Consider the following 17,491-nt stretch of genomic DNA (forward strand, 5'->3'; position numbering starts at 1 on the left):
TATATTGCAGTTAAAAGCTTTTTATCCATGTCTACAGGAACAGCAACCAACTAGTATCTTCTCAAGGGAAGTGATACTTCAGAAAGGGTGCTTTGGTCTGCCACTGCCATTCTTGTACACGGTAAATACACATCAGGCTTCTCAGAAAACAGAGGAATACTAAGCACAGCTTCTTTTTTTTAATGCTTTATAATTTATTCATAGCCAGGTTGCCTTCATTTATTTGGCTCTTCATGACTGACTTTTGGAGAGATGCCATTATTAATTTCACTTGCTTGGATAAGGTTTGAACCAAGTTGTTGTCCATGTTACTAAATATTTTGAACATTCTGAACTCTATAGAAAAGCACAGAAAATGTTTTTAGACAAATCTCTTTCAGTTCCAAATTGTCTTGGATGGAGGCCAAATACATGCATTTTTTTCTGAGGTGGATCTTCGGTGGATTGCTCAGAGATTGAGAGTCCTTCTTTTTAAAAGATTTATAACTGCTAATGAAAGATTCTGTCACCTTAAGATACTGTCAGCCATTCTCTGGTGCTTCTGTGAAGCCAATCAGGCATTTAGGATTGCATATGTGCAGTGCAACCTCTCAAAAACAACATTATCTAAAATCTAGGAAAATCTGCACTGTAGTGGAGCATTGAAGGAGATACCTCAGGGCTCGAAGAAAGGTAAGACACCTTCAAGAACACAAGATCTATGCAGTTAATACTAAAAGGAAGGTCTGTTTATACCTAGAGACACCATTCCCATCCAAAATATTCAAAAATTACCTTCTGTGCTTCAAAGTTTTCGTGTTTGTCCATTTGGGAATATCTTCTACAGATGACCAGAATTGCCTATCTGGTTTCAAAAACATTGAAAATAGGCCAAAAGAACCTGTTTAAAAAGCAGTGATTTTCTTGCCTCTTTTTCACTCCTGACGATAGCTCTAAAACACATTCTCACTGTTAATGATTTTTTTTCCACAATGTTTTTTTTTCTGGACTAAGGGAGGAAAATTTGATAATTTTTTTTTCATCAGCAACCACTGATGGCCTTTGCCAGTGACCAAACACACCAGTGTGCCTGATGCTACTGCTGCATCAGCTTTTGCTAAGATAGACACCACTTTCATTGGCAAGAAAAACCTCAGGTAATCCCCGCTACATTTCCTCTTACCCTGAACCTATTTGTCAGATGTCTTTTAGAAAGCATTTCCACTTGATGGAACATTGTGAAGAAAGGTTAATACTTCTTTCTGCTTAAGTTACCAAATCGAGAGCACTGGGTCCACTGTCTAGACTGGAAATTCTCAATGGGGAGCACTGTTCAATCTTTGTCCAGTAGTGACCGTCAATCTCTGGACAAATAAGTAAATTGAATGTTTCAACACTGTCCTCTTCAAACTATTTCAAGATAGATTTGGGCACCAATTGTAACAGAAATAGCAGGATCAGATTAAAGATCTTGAGGAGGGCTTCTGGCAATAGCACTTCTATGGTAAAAGAAAAATTTTATCAGCAAAAGGGAGATTTTTTTGAACATTAGTTCTAGACATTTTTCTATTCCTGACATTCAGACACCTATTGGTAACATGCATTCACATATCAAGTCTGCCAGAATACCATAACTAAGAAATCTTATTCCTCCCATTTATTCTTGTAATACTGCACAAACTTTCAGAGACAACTGCAATTAAGAGCATGCCCAGCACAATTTAGAAGAGCTCAGCTAATCTGTGTTCACTGAAATGATCACATAGGAACAGTTTCATTGTTTGAAGACTATTGAGAACAGACTGCCTCACCCTCTGCCCCTTTATATATTATTCACCTTCTTCAACAACCTCATATTCAATACTCAGAAACAGGAAGACATATAAGTTGTCCTTCCAAGACACGTTTAAGGTTCTTATGCCTAGATGAAATAGCACAAAAGACAGTCTCCTATATTAGAGTATTATTTTGATTGTGCTTAGACAACAACTTGACAGGACATGAATGATGACTTTTTGGGATTGAACACATACATGGGAAGCTACAGACTGTGATGGATTATTGCTACCACATCTGTGGTTTGGGGGAACCCACCAAAGCACTGAAGTTCACCACAAATGCTGCCCTGCAGGGTATTCATGGAAGCAAATTCAAATTTGGTTACCAAGATGTAGTAGGGTAATCTGGTAAAATGCCAAATACCAACTACAGGGTCACAGAGACCCATCCACCCCCCCACTCCCAAGGGAAAGGGAGGGTCAAAAAAAATGGAAAACTGGAACAACTGGAAAGATTACAACAATCCTCCACTTTCCACCAAAACCAGATCCCCACAAAGCACCCCAAAAGACACTTCCCAGGAAACACCCAGCAAGGAAAAGGGAGAGATTAACAATAAAAATGTTTACTTGCCTAAGATAAAACTGATGTGAAGTAGCGGTAAGCGGCGGTAAGGCCTAGTCCTCGTAGGACAGCACAGCAGGTCTACTCACTGCCATGGGCAAAAGATCGAGATAACTCCTCCCCACACTGTTTTTATACTTGATTTTATATCAATTGATATGAAACATCTCTTTGGTTGCTTAAGTCAGCTGACACCTGTCCCTCCTAATCTATTTAGCATCATCAGGGCCTACACAAATTAAGGTCTAATCTAAGCCGAATTAAGGCCTACCTAGGCCAAACCACTACACAAGATTCCTTCTGAAGTTGTAAAAGATGGAGCTAAACAGCTGAACCACCTTTTTTTTCAAACTCCCTAAATCCATATATTCCAAAGAAAGCTTGCAGGAACTTGTGACCTAAAGGTGAATATTTCACAATGTGTTGGTTGTCTAAGACAGTGGTGGGACTTGATCTTAAAGGTATTTTCCAACATAAACAAGTCTATGATTCCATGAATACAAGCTTTCAGGCAAATTTTGCACTGAATATCCCTCTGGGGAGCACTGAAAACAATCATCAGTTTTAGGAAGGCGTATTTGCATCTGTCCTGTTCTAAACCAGAGTCAGATTACTCAGAAGTGAACTATCTGCTGACTCATACAGTACAAGGAATGTTAGATGGGAACATACATGAATACAAATTCCAAGGAAAATTGGAAGAGTTACTTGGGAATTATGTTTACACTGAAGAACTTTACAAAAAGGATGCGCTGTATTTTCCAATGTTTAAGATTCAGTTTTTACCGGCAGTGAATGAAGTCAGGAACAGGGTTATGTTGGCTGAAAGATGCTGCATCAAGATTCATGCAAATTTCCACATTGTCTCCAGCCATGATTCGCACTGCAGCTTTATTTTCATCCTCAAATGTCTGCCTTTGCAAGGATGCACACAGCAGCAACATGAAGTCATCTAGAAGAAAGTAGTGATTGCAAGGAAAAATTCAGTTATCACATAGGTATAAGGAGTGGTCATGATATGTTATAATGTAGTTACCAGACTGTTTTCCCACATTTTGAACCTCCCAAACTGTGTTTTCAATGCATTTAACACTGATTTGAAATTTACCTGGTTTTACCTGTCATTGTATATGACTTTTATTGAGAAATAAAAGAGTAAAAGTGAAATAATTCATACTTTTTGACATCACATTATTGGAAATGGGATATAGGGAAAACAGATGCAGAAATTACTAATTCTTTGGATTTTTCATGCCTAGTAATCTGTTTCCCAGAGACTATGTCATCTTGCTACTGAGGATTAAATAAAAGGCTGGCTTCAAATTACACTGTACAAATGTTTTAAGCAAAGGACATATAAACACTTTACAACTATGTGCTAAAACACTTACACACAAGGAAGACAGGGTTTGGTCTCACAATGAAGTCTGGAAAGTATAACCACTTTATGATGTTTGAGTTGAAGTTAGCATTACCACTTCTCCATGGATAGTCTGTATGACAGAAACATGTAAAAATGCAATCAGTACTTTATAACAATTACTTCAGAGGTTTTTTCTGAAGTCTTACCAATTTTCTATCCCTTTTCTGCAAAACCAAGCAACAGCAATTTTCCATAAAGGGTAAGTGTCCTTACCTTTACAAGGAGCAGGTGGGATGCCAATGCAAAGGAAGTACTGGAATGTAATAATGCATGACAGAAAACAGCAGTATTTTGGCCAGATCTCTGCAATAGCTTTTCTTCTGCGTCGATACAATACAGCAATCAGCCAGAAAGCATGGATCATGGCATAAAAATCCATCCTTTGACCAATTACATTCACTGAGAGAAGAAAACAGGTCTGGAAATGAAGTAAAGAAACACAAGCAATTTACAAGCTGAAGGCTAGTCAATGCAGCAATAATAAAGTATTGTGGATCCTGACAGAATGCTTGGAGATGTGCTCTGTCTGACTTAAGGAACTGACAGCAACCTCCTCCACTCCACCCTCACACCCAGTTTTTGATACTCTTCTATCTAGAGCAGGTTTCCATTATGTGATATCTAAAGATACAGAAAGGAAAGGGCCCTGTCACAGTAGCCAATATGCAAAATGTTTAGTTGTTGCCAAGCAAAGCACATATTACACAGCTATATATTTTGATTGGACTTACAGATGTGAAAAAGAAAAGGAATCATTAAGATTAGCAACAACTAAAATGTATCTTCATGTGGCAAACAGACAAAAGGAAAAGGGATTTAGACCATACAGCTTCTATTGGTGATAGACAAATCCAGTCAACTCCTATAAGACAGCTTTAGTTCTCCATTATTCTAAGGGATCTGCATTATAGCATTTCTGTTCTCTGGCTTCACTGAAAACAGTCCCATGACTCAGTTCCATAAAGCATGTTTTCAAACTTACTGAATACTTCATAGTGAATCATTTATTCAGTGCACTACGCTGTTTTGATTTCCACTCTCCTAAAATTAGGATGAGCTTAAAATTAATTCCCAAGGGAAATAGCTTGCTGATATCTTTTAATTTTCATTCATTCTTAATCCTCAGACTGGCTGTGAACAGTTTACTCTCTTTATCAGTAGCAAATGATAGATAGTTCTCGAGCATCATTATGATGACAATTACGATGCATTAGCCTGGGAGTTGCCTTCTTCAAAAACCCACAGAAATTTGTGAAAAATCACTATTTCTCCAAAGAAACATAAACAAGCAGAAAAGATAAGGGAACAGAGATGACTAATGTGAATGATGACTAAAGAAGCATTCAGATCTTAAATACAGTCCAAGCTACTATTCAAAAAGAACACAATGAAAAGGTTTGGAATGATAGTCTAAAGTCTAAAGAAAAGTAGTATGTAGCGATTTACCTCCAAACCAAACTTGTAGAAGAAGTAGTTTATGAAATACTTGACACAGTTTACCAGTCCATCATCCAGATGTGCTCTTGTAATGTCATGAAAAATGGTTTTAGTCACAGGTGCAGTAAGGTTATTTCGACATCTGTAGTATTCTTGATGACGGTAGATTGTAACTTCAAAAGCCAGAATAGCCAACATGAGTAAATTATTCTGTGTGAGACACAATCAGAAGAATATTAAATAAAAATCAGAACCACAAGAAGCTATAACATTTTCTCATAAGCATAAACTCTTGAATACTTAAACCGATGTTAGACCTGAGCACTTCTGCACTCCAGAATGCACTGGCAGCTATTTCCAGCTACTATCATTGAAACAAAGTAAGGTTTCTGTCACTTCTTGGATTTTGATGAATCATACAGACTTTCAGAAGATACATATAAAAACATTAATTGAAAAATATAATGAATGCTAGCTGTGGAAAAGAAAGGGAGGGAAAAGGCATTGACCCATCCATTTGCCCTCTCATATTTTGTAAGTTCTCTTAAGGTATCATGCTTTGTTTTGCAGGAGTTAGAAGATACAAACTTCACAAAGATGACTTCACAAAGTCATCTGCAGGGGTTTAGCTGTCAAACACTAGCTTCCTAAGAAACAGATGCTGGGTAGAGCAAATTTAACCTGGATATGAACAGTCTATTTGCATCTTCCCTCAGGCACAGCTCCTTGTATCCCAAAGCCAGATTGATTAGGATGCAGTCATGAGTGGCTTTGAATTGATTTTTTTATTTCTCTCTGGAGGGATATCTGCCCTATGCTCAATAGAAGACAGGTATTAACAAACTCTAAAAGCTGGTTAAAAAGATCAGCTCAGAGAAAGTCTCTCAATGAAGCCATAGCTGAAGCAGATGATGGAATCTCTAGCTCTTTGTTCTCTGAGAAGTACTTGGGACAAGAATCTCTTTAAACAGGTGCCATGGAGTTTATTTGTTTGCCTGTATTTTGTTTGGTTTTCTAGTAGTTATTTTTGCTTCCTGTTGTTGGGCTTCCTTTTCTCACCAGGACAGTTTTACCTAAACCATTGAAGATGAGCTCCTTACTTTAATGCTGCAGACATTTTGAATGCCTGCTATTAAAGAGCATCACAGAAACACTGAGACCCTACAGGTCTGGAACTGAAATGAATTTTTGTATGCACAGAAGACATCTTTTTTGCTAACTCAATGCAAACCTTTCTAGAATAATTGCCAATCCTGCAGTGTTTTCAATTTATAGCTGTAAAGCTCCTGCATCAAGGCAGACACCACCAGGCAATTTCATTCTACATGCAAAACTCTTGGGTCAGTAATTGCTTTCGTCACATATATTCTTAACTGTGAGAGGTGCAGGCCAATGGAGCAAGAAACAGGGGCATTACCAGAACCTGTTGTGTTGACTACCAGAGTTTAGCAGGTATTCTGAAAACAAACAAAGCATACGGAGGTAAGCTCTCAGGGAAGAAATGACAAATAAACCTAGTTAGATCAAAATTTGCTGTTGTTCAATTGCTCAATTTCTGACAACCTTTAACTGTGCATATACAATTTTGGAGGTTCTTTAAATTAAGAAGAGATACGCAAGGTTTTCCCCAGGACTTGGCACACTTCAACTGTAAGTAAAGCTTTTTAATCAAGAGAGGAATAATAAAATATTGCTCACAGGCATCAACTGAAACCAAGAGAAAAACCCCAAAGACATCCATTTACTAGTTCGAATGAATTATTCCCTTAACTCATTATATTTTTTAAATTGTGGCTAAGGAATAAGCACTTAAAAAAATTAACTGCTTATAGCATACACTGTCATTTAAGGCAATTACTCCAAACAGATCCACCAGTCCTTTGGTACCTGAAAGCTGTGTACCTCTTAATTACTTAGAGTTCTTATATATCACATTTCTGGAAGAGCGTTTAACAGATGGTAGAGTCCAAAAATCATGCTTCTGAATGAAAGATTATCTTAATTGGTATTAAATCCCTCCCAGATGTGTTCTGTGTAACAGATACGGTTTTGTGTTGCCTCTTTCCCTCTATACATCCCATTATCAATTATTACATGTTTTGTGTGTGTGTTTGATAGATTATTTATTTCAAAGACACTGTCAATTTCATCAAAAATAAGAAAATATTTGAATACATATAATTAAAGAAGTTACCCTTAAGTACACAAGAAGGGGATAAGACTTCCTCAATCCAACCCACTCTGCAGGATCAACTGGACCACTGTAGAGCACTGAGGTTTTGAGTTCTTCTAAACTGACCTTAGTTTCATTCTCTCCTGGCTAAAAAGAAAATGCCACAGTTGTAAAACATGAGTTTGATGCTGCTTGAGGAGGGAACAATTGACAGTAATGCATCAAGTGAATTGTCATTTTCAGTACTTGATATGCTTCCTTTAGCTCTTCACTGAAGAAGGAAGCAGTCAAACCTTTTAATATGCACTTGTACTCACCAATGTACAGTTACTGGAAAAGTTTTTGGGATCAATAGATGAGAGCTGGTACAACATTTTGCAGACAATAATTACACATGTCCAGACAGTGCAGATACTTGATGCCAGTGGGCGAAACTGAGCATATGGCAAAGCAAGAGCCCAGGCAATTAAAAACACAAAGTTAAACAGAGACACCTGAAAACACAAAAACAGTACAGAAATTACATGTAGTAACAAAATAATTGAGAAAGTTTGACCTTTTCCACAGTAAATAAAAACAGAATTATTCAAAAGAAAGAGACATGGAGAAACTTCGAGGAAAATACTGGAAAAAACATTACAATACTCAGTGAAACAATGTGGTAAGTGAAGAAGGAAAAACAATAGTTGGTTAGGAAGAACTTTATCACTTACATAATATTAATGCTGTTAGACCCACATATCCATATCCTCCCTATCATCAGACATTAAATAAGGACCACATGTAGGTTCTCCTGCTTTAGTATACATGAACAAACACAAGATAATAGAGAACTTTGTGTCTGTGCAACTGACCTTCATCCTCTTGATCTTTCCCCACAAAAAATGTGAGAAGAAAAAGGGTTTTCTATTTTGTTTTTGTAGTGAATCCTGTCCAACTACTCTTTTCAAAGAATGGCTATGTCATATAAAGAACTCTCACTGCCCACACGAAAAGCACAGTTATAAGCATTGCTCCCTTTTTATTTATGTATAGTTCCACATTCTTATTTCTTATGCATCAAACTGAGTTCAACTAATTTTTCTGCAAGTACCTTCCCAACCTTTTCTACACCCTTCATCCCTGGATGGTGCCCACAGCCAGTCTGAGCAGGAGAGGGATTATGTTTCTTACATCCAAAGAATTAGACTAATAAAACTAATATCTGAGAAAAGGGGAGGGCCTGAGACTATCTAGACTGAGACAATCACTGTGGAAGATGTCAAGGCAGGTCCCCAGCACGTGACAAACCCAGCTGGATCCCACAATTTCAATGAGGTCTGACAGGAGGAAGCCACCTCCCTACACTTAGGTGTGTAGGGTGTGTACAGCAGATGCTGACAAACCTCCATGATGTTGGGAGTTTGACAGTGGATTTTACTTGCCTCTTTCACCGTGACCCAGATGATGTAAGACGAAACAATTTTGATGATATGTAGCTCCAACAGCCACCACACAAAGACTTGCATCTTATGAAAATACTCCAGGAATTTCAAAAACAGCACTGTGAGGCGGTCGATCACGAGATGCCATTTGTTCCTTAAGTCTGCAGGGGTGTTCAAGCAGAACCATTGTGAGAGGAGAAACAGAAGGTCTCTGTAAAATGGAATACTCCACTAGAAACAATGAGCTTTCTGCTTCTTGTCTTCTTAGCTTTAGAGTAAGATAAGATGGAGGAAAAAACTATAGCTCAGTGGTTAGCTAAGACAAAATAGGGTTGAGGCTCACTTAGCTGTGGTGCTCTTCTTTCTGACCCACATTCACTTAAAGGATTCCACACTTCAAAAATGGCATGGTGGCAGTGGTGGCCTCCCTTGCCAATTTTATTCCTCTCCATCAGAGCTCTTCTTGGACTGCTGTCCTCCAGTATCTCTGAATTTAAGCTTAGAGATATCATTCAGGAACTAATTCCAGCTCTGGTCCTTTTCTAGCTCAGAAAAATACAAATTTTTTTGATGCTTGGAAGCTACAGACCCAGCCTGTTTCCAGAAAGCACAGACTACTACTCAGAAAGCTTTTCAGCCAGCTTGGAAGAGATCCATACACACTGGGATTAGAATTCCTGTCACATGGGTTTAGACAACTATACTATAAATGCCTGTGATGTCAGAGTTATCTAAACTGCCTTGAAAACAGCACAGCCTCCTAGAGCATGATCTGTGCCATCACAGGACAGACATCTAAAAAAGCAAGGCTATCTGTACTCCAGTTGAATATTTCTCTCAGCTGAAAAAGTTTATCAAGTTAAGATCCTTAAGTCGAGGGGGATCTTATCAAGTTAAGATCCTGAAGTATCCCTTCATAGGGATGTTTAGCTTAAAAAGCCATCCTCCCAAATACTACCCCAGTGAGCAAGCTTGTGGCAACATCTGTTATACGTGAGCGTATGTCACAATACACATGCTGAACAGTATTCTCTAAGTGCTGACTTTGTGAGCTGGCTATAAACTGTTTCACTAGACTGGTATATATTAGCATAAAGTCTTCACAGTATATTATGGGATTCGGAAGCACTTTGGAGATTAGGAAGGATTTTGCATGCTGTGAGAACATTGTTACAGTTACTATCAGAGATGGAAAAATTTGCAAGTGATACCAAAACACATCATTGTCTAGGCTGGTAAAATTGCAAAGGAATTACCACCTTCTATATGAAAGTGTTTCAACTTACCACATTATTTCATATATAAAGCAAACAAGGTGGTCATTCTGTGCATATATGTGTGAATAACACATGCACACTTGTGTGAAAAAGCAGACTTCTAGAATACCTCAAAACCAAAGTCCATATTTTTTTTATTTCTGCCTATTTTTTCCAAAAACACTTAGAAATTTCTAAATAAAATGCTGAGTGATGTAAATTCCACAAACACATAATTATGCTGGAGAAATTAATAAAGCTACAGAACTCTAATCCTACGTGTGTTTTTATAAGCACAATGACTGTATTTAAGGAAAGCCTTTACAGAATTAGATGTTCTCACCATTCTTTTATTGCATTTATTTTCATTTGCGGTGTTGCATCATGCAAGATATATCCAGACAGTGGCTGTTAAGTGGAGCAGGCAGATAAGGTCTAGCATGGCCTGGCAATATGCACATGGGGAATAAAATACAGGCCTGAATGCATTCACTGAAAGGCTGTACAACACTGAAGACTGCACATGTGAACACATTTAATGTCAAAGCTCCAGTCACACAGCTATGTAAAAATACTATAACTCTTCAGTAGAAATAAATGCATGTGCAGCTTAAAGATGGTTCACACGTGGCAAGCAGCACCTTGTGTTATGTCCAAGCCCCACTGGCTGCAGCTCCCCATTTTCCTGCTTGCATGTATCATGCACAGAGTAACCTCGACCAGCTGGCCTCTGTCCCAAAGCCCTTCCAGCATGCAGGGAAGACTGCAACAGGCTTATCCACCCTCACAGACCACATGTAAGCTTGCCAAGAAAGGTTCCCATGGCCCATGAACACCTCTCTGAGGGCAGATATTCCAGCCTGGAAAGGTAAGTATTTTCAGCTCAGACTCAAGCACTGGAACAGGCTGCCCAGGGAAGTGGTAGAATCACCATCCCTGAAGGTATTTGGAAGATGTGTAGATGTGGCACTTAGGGACACGCTTCAGTGGTGGACTTGGCCATGCTAAGTTAAGGATTGAACTCAATGATTTTAAGAGGTCTTTCCCAACCTAAATGCTTCTATGATTCCCTGGGGCAGCTAAGCCAGATGCACTGCAATTTTGCCTTTACAAAGACCCTGTCCCTGCTTATGTGTCATAGTCCTGTGAATATTGGCAAGAGTAACTAAATTTGCAGTAAGGCACTTCGAAAGAATATAGCACCCTTGGGTGTTAAATGCTTTTCCCTGGTTTCACTTTTGGCTCATATTACAGACTGAGTTATGGAAATAATTCATTCTAAGAATTCATCCTTGCAATATCAAGGATGACAATATAAGCCTTACCCATGTATGCCCTTAAGCTTTTTTATGGTCATCTGACATCAATTACACATCCAGAAGTGAAAAAAATGACACTAATGTGCACATAAATAATGAAGCAAAACCATTGGGACTTCTAGAGAGGTGTGTTTTGAAAGCATGCAGTATCAGATGTTAAATATATATGTGTACTTTCTTTGTTGTAAGGAGATTTCACTCAGCAAGGGTTCTTAGTATTTGGGGTAGCCTCCAAATAATTCAACTCAGACTACCTAGAAGAAAGAGGCAGAATTTCTTTGGTTTTCTTGCTCTGAGCATCCTACAGAAACAGCATGATTTTTCCCTAGAAGATCCTGTAGCCTGTTGAATAACTGACAAATAGCCATCTGCTCAGTTCAGGCTCTTTGACTCAGACTGCATATAAAACTAGAAGGAAAAACTGATGCTTGAAGTTAACAGGGGTGACCACAACAAAATCACTGGTTGCCACTGCTAATTAAGGCTGAGGAAGGCAAAATTTGCATTCTGCAGAGCTTACCTGTAGTTTCTTCTTCCTCTGATTCACTGTCTTCATCTTCAGAGTCATCTTCCTTGTCCTCATCTTCCTTTTCTTCTTTTCCTTTTTTGACCCTCTCTTTCCCTCCCTCCCATTCTGGCTCTTCCGTTCTTTTCTCACCAGCCTCTTCCAGCATTTTACCCTCGTCCTTTTCTCTGCCGGCTGTTAAATTCATCATAGCTATGTCTGGCAGGCTCCCGTCTTGGTGGACCAGTCTGTTGGTAAACAGCAGCATGTCAGCAAACTGAGGAGTAATGACATCATAGTCTTTCTCTTTTTCAAACTGTATAATTAAAAAAAATAAACTGTTCATGAAAAATGCCTTAGAAGTGGAAGTTAATGATTTTGGTACTCTCTCCAAACATACACTGAAAATTGAGTTGGAATGTCTTAGTTACTACATCTCACTCAGATACTAATGGTTAGTAATGAGTGGTATTGACACTTAAACTTGACATTTTCCCCAATGGAGAAAATGGTCAGAGTTTAAGATGTAGAAGCATGAAATGATGTTATTTAAGAGGAAACATTTCATGACTTCATAGGGGACTTACTCATTTTGGTGGTTTGGTATTTTTTTCTTGAGGCTGCTCAAAGTAATTGGAACAGAAAGAAAAAGGGAGATGAGAACAGAGGGGTTACAGAAGAAGGTCATTGACAAATATGTCATGCTATATCACAAGTCATAAAGCATTCTCCTGCTTCATCTGCGGAAGCCTTCTGATGCCAAGAGCATGCCATCATGACATTCACAGGGTGCTTCTATAAAGAAACATGGATTTGCAGCACAGATGGAAAGGACACAGCCTATTTACACCAGTGCTAAACATGGTCAGTGCTTCTATCATGCTGTGAGTAATGCAGCTGAACCATCACAAGTATCTGACCTATCACTGCCAATGTAGTTCCACCTTCTTCCAATTAAAAGATGCAGCTGGAAAGCCAAGGAATTTGCTAATTTTCTTCCAGCTGTAAGTTTGGGAACAAACAAAAGCAAAAATTCCATGGTTTTGGCTTCAGAATATTTTATCATATCTGTCTTTAACAATGCCATTCAACCTCTGTCTCTCTTTGCTACATCTCACAGACAATTTTTCTTTAATTTCTAACTGTATCTAAATCTATTAGTAAGTTTCAGACTACCAAAACAGGGATACAACTGATTTATTATGGAAATGGTATTTCTCTAGTGCCACAGTGCCATTTTTTTCTGAGATTTATTCAGGATTTATCTTTCCTTTAATGAGACAAGAGACATTTCATTACAGTTTCAGACATTTTCTTTTTTTCTCCTCACACAGCTGTGCAATTGGGACTCACCTCCCATACTTGCTGAAAATCCCAGTTCTCTTAATTCCCTGATTTTAAGTGCTTTCTTGAGCATAGTGCTTACTGCCATAAAGAGCAACTCTGAATATGACTTCTTTCAAGAAAGTCTCCCTTTGGCATTATATATCTATATGATTAGGTCATTAAATGCTTAGTTTAGCTATTGAAGTTATTACACACAGCATACTTTCAAGCACTTGTAAAACTGTTCTAATGTACTCCAGTACCATATCAGGGATTTATTTCTCATGATGTGAAATTCTGGCTGATAACCATTTAGACAGGAAATTCTGCTGATTTTACCTAGGATTTTTACAGTTCAAGAACCTAAAAATCTAGATTTTTCCTTCCGACCTTCAGAAATTAAGAGCATAGTTAATGAGAAAGTCAAACAAGAAGATTATTTTTCAAATATTTGGGAGTTGCAGTTTCTTCAAGATGGAAACCTTGGTAGCTCAAATGAAGGAAAAACTACAGAAATCTGACTAAACAGTCCTGAAGTAGAAATACTGTGCCAACTGCCAAAAGGTAGAAAAGGTGTATTAAAATTAGAAGTTTAACAAGACAGTCAAACATCAAAAAATCTCACTGAACAAATTTTAGCTACATTTATGACTAAAGTTCCTCATTATATATCAGGCAATGAACTTGAGTGTCTGATGATCTGAAAATCTGGTATTTTCAAGAATGTATTCAGTAGTTTTGAGTACTGAAAATAGAATAATAGAATCATAGAATTGTTTGGGTTGGAAGGGACCTTAAAGATCCTTTAGGTCCAACCCCTCCCGCCACGGGCAGGGACACCTCTCACTACACCAGGTTGCTTCAAGGCATTATCCAGCCTGGCCTTGAACACTACCAGACTTGGGGCATCCACAACTTCTCTGGGCAACCTGTTTCAGTGCCCCACCACCTTCACAGTAAAGAATTTTGTCCATGTATCTAACCTAAATTTCCGCTCTTCCAGTTTGTACCTAATACTCCTGGTTCTATCACTACAGTTTCTGATGACGAGTCCCTCTCCAGCCTTCCTGTGGGTCCCCTTCAGATACTGGAAGTTTGCTATGAGGTCTCAATGCAACCTTCTCTTCTCCAGGCTAAACAGCCCCAAATTTCTCAGACTGTCTTTATCATGGAGGTGCTACAGTCCTCTTACCAACTTTGTGGCCCTCCTCTGGACTTGCTCCAACAGTTCCATGCCCTTCTTATTTTGGCAACACCGGACTTGAACACAGAACTCCAGAAGGGGTCTCATAAGAGCACAATAGAGGGGGAGAATCAGCACCTTTGACCTGCTGGTCATGCTCCTGTTGATGCAGCCCAGGATTTGGTTTGTTTTCTGGGTCATGTTGGCTGTTGCAAATAACCTCTTTGGGGACTTTTTATTTTCGCATTTAAGCTAGCATATATACTAAAAGGAAATTCAAATCTATAAGGTGACTAAACATCAATATGTCCTAGAAGGACATAAACTGACCTATATTTAAGTAAAACTCTAATAAAGTACCAATAGGAAGGTCATACATAAAGAAGAGAGAATAAATTTTCACTTCAGTCCAAATGTTACAGAGATCCCTGGCTACTTTAAACCATCAGACCCCATTTGAAAGGTGATGCACCATGAAATGAAAGTAACCATAATCAGACAGGTTTTACACGCATCCAATTGCATTGATTTCTATGAGGTATCTTCCCAACTGACTTTTATAATGAAAAAATCTACATTCACACTGGTGTAAATCAAGGATTTACTGACTTACCTCAGTGTAAATTGGACAGAAACACAATAATTCTATGGGATTTTGTATGAGTGGACTCATCTTTGTCTTATTAATGTAATCTCTATTTGCATTCCAGAGATGCAGGAGGTGATGGGGTTATAAAGATGGGTACATTCTTATTGGTTTTTTTCTGCTATAAGATCACATTATATTGTAACATTCAACACTAAGATGTTAAGATATAAAAACCACATTAGTTTAGAATTTTTAAGACAAGCTACCCATATAAGATTCACAGTTAGTCAGATGTAACTGTTGTTGGAAGGGAAATACTGATGGGAAATTATCCAAAATAGCATAAAGGTATTATGTCTCATACTTAGGAAGATAAATAATTGAATAATAATGCAGATGACAAGCCTTGAAGGTACATCCACTAGTCCTTTTAACTGAGGGCATTTTTTACCCTCAGATTCATTAAATAGGCCATCAATAATGAGAACCATAGAAGTAGTTCGGCGCAAAAAAGCAATTTCAGTGGCACTAAAATCAGGAATGTGCCACAGATCCTTGCTGTATTCCTAGTACTTTCATCTATTTCTAATTTGCTAGAGCAGAAGACAAATTAACTGAATGGAATATGAAGTATCTTTTGTCTTTGATAATTTTTTGCAGTTTAAGAGTTGCTTGAAGCTTTCTGACTCAAAGAAATTCTCAAGTATCTATGAGCTTCCTACAGACCAGATTTCCAGCTTTGGTGAACTTTTAAGAACATTGACCCAAACTATGTGATGACGTTTGAAGAAAGAGCATGAACATGACACATAGATTAACTACTTGTTAGAGCATGTAGTCACAAATATCTAAACAAGGGATTTGCTTGGTTTTCCTGTTTATATTCAGTAGTGACAACAAACTCAGATGTCCTATTCTCGGAGATGATTAAACAAAAGCCTACATTTATCCCAGTCAAATATTTTGAAATAAATCTAATTTATGGAATTGTTCTCAAGATGCCATTTTTCAAGGGTTGACTATGATGGCAATATGTGTTTTTCTAGCTTGGATATTGCAGCACCCAACTCAGACCATAAATTAACAGCCTTAGCATGCAGTGATTTCAGTGTTCCATTTCTTTTTCTAAAACTTCAGTCTGTACAAACCCATAATGTACACCACACATTTAATTGACCTGGACCTCAAATTCCCTTTTTTATGTGCTTGTGAGGAAGGCAGGGATGTGTGTTTGTGTGCCTGTGTGGCTGTAAGTACATATGCGCATGCAGACATGCACCTTTCCATGCACAAACAAAGGATAGATAAACGAGCCTCCTCAACCAAGTCTATTGTCTGCAGCCAATTACAAATAGCACCAATTGTTCCTGTATTGAGGCATGGGCAAAGTTTATGACAACTCCCAGCTGGGAGAAGAAACTCACAATGTATAAATAAGCAGGAGAGATGTATTAACTGCTTCACCAGCTGTAGGAAAACTACAATACCTGAACAACATTAGCTCCCTGCTTACTTCACATTACTGCACAGCAAGAACATACTTTGTTTTAAAGCAATTAAGGAGTAACAAAGAAGTTAAGGTGTAACTGTTTTAAAGGAAAGGAAGAATTGAAGTACCCACCTATTAATTATTAGATATACGCGGCCATTGACTTTGGCATGGCTATGAGGTGGGAGATGAAAGAACAAGATGAAAATGGGAAATGAATTAGAGAGAGAAAAGAAAACTGTTAAAATGGATTGAATTCACTTTCCTGTCTACCAATGTGTTATGTCATAACAAAGCACAATCTGAAAGCTTAACATACATCATGCACAGAAAAGTCTAGGAAGCTTATAAATGCAACTCTTAGACATTTAGACGGTATACAACTTCAGTCTGAACTGCAGATAATTATGACAGAGCATCATATCATAGAAAATACCTGCCTCACCAGTTTTATCTCTTACATATCATGATTCATGGTAGAGCAAGGAAATTGGATTAGAAAATCCTAATCAAGATTTTTCTTTTTCTTGCAGATGTAGAACCAAGGCATTCAGTTCTGATACCTTTATAGTGAAAAGTGCCTCACCCTGCCAGTGCCCTCTATTTGCAGCTGGCAGAGGCTTACTCATGAACTCTGCAAACTTATTCATCTGAAGCAGAGTTCTAATAAACGAATGTTCTCAGCAATTTTAATAGGACTTATAATCACACATGGCAATTCAGGGGCAGATGGATGGACTGTACCTGCTTTCTTTACTATTTTCATAATCAGCTCTCATCTCCTGTGATTCTTTTAAGAAGTTCACTATTAAAAGGACTGAGTTTTGTCTTCTTACTCAAAATTAAGGTTCAGTTTCTATATGCAAATTTTTTTGTTGCAAAAGATGCAGCATGAAAACAGTTTAGGATGGTAAACCAGTTATTGAGAGAATGTTAGTATATTCAACGTGGAAGGGAAGACTAAGTTTTAGAAGCTTTGTAAGAA

General features: G+C 38.1%; 1 protein-coding gene across 1 annotated transcript in view; it reads right to left on the reverse strand.

Annotated features, from left to right (window-relative positions):
* PIEZO2 (piezo type mechanosensitive ion channel component 2) overlaps positions 1 to 17,491 on the reverse strand; it is a 306,402-nt gene that overhangs the window by 60,755 nt on the left and 228,156 nt on the right. Inside the window, exons 18-25 of the mRNA XM_071554837.1 lie at positions 11,935 to 12,167; positions 8,840 to 9,000; positions 7,733 to 7,909; positions 7,437 to 7,562; positions 5,252 to 5,452; positions 4,019 to 4,223; positions 3,774 to 3,875; positions 3,169 to 3,334 (exon numbers count right to left, since the gene is read on the reverse strand). Of these exons, the coding sequence (XP_071410938.1) occupies positions 3,169 to 3,334; positions 3,774 to 3,875; positions 4,019 to 4,223; positions 5,252 to 5,452; positions 7,437 to 7,562; positions 7,733 to 7,909; positions 8,840 to 9,000; positions 11,935 to 12,167 (1,371 nt within the window). The remainder of the gene's footprint in view (positions 1 to 3,168; positions 3,335 to 3,773; positions 3,876 to 4,018; positions 4,224 to 5,251; positions 5,453 to 7,436; positions 7,563 to 7,732; positions 7,910 to 8,839; positions 9,001 to 11,934; positions 12,168 to 17,491) is intronic.

Source organism: Pithys albifrons, chromosome 4 (assembly GCF_047495875.1).
Source record: "Pithys albifrons albifrons isolate INPA30051 chromosome 4, PitAlb_v1, whole genome shotgun sequence".
In the NCBI taxonomy this organism is placed as follows: Eukaryota; Metazoa; Chordata; class Aves; order Passeriformes; family Thamnophilidae; genus Pithys; species Pithys albifrons.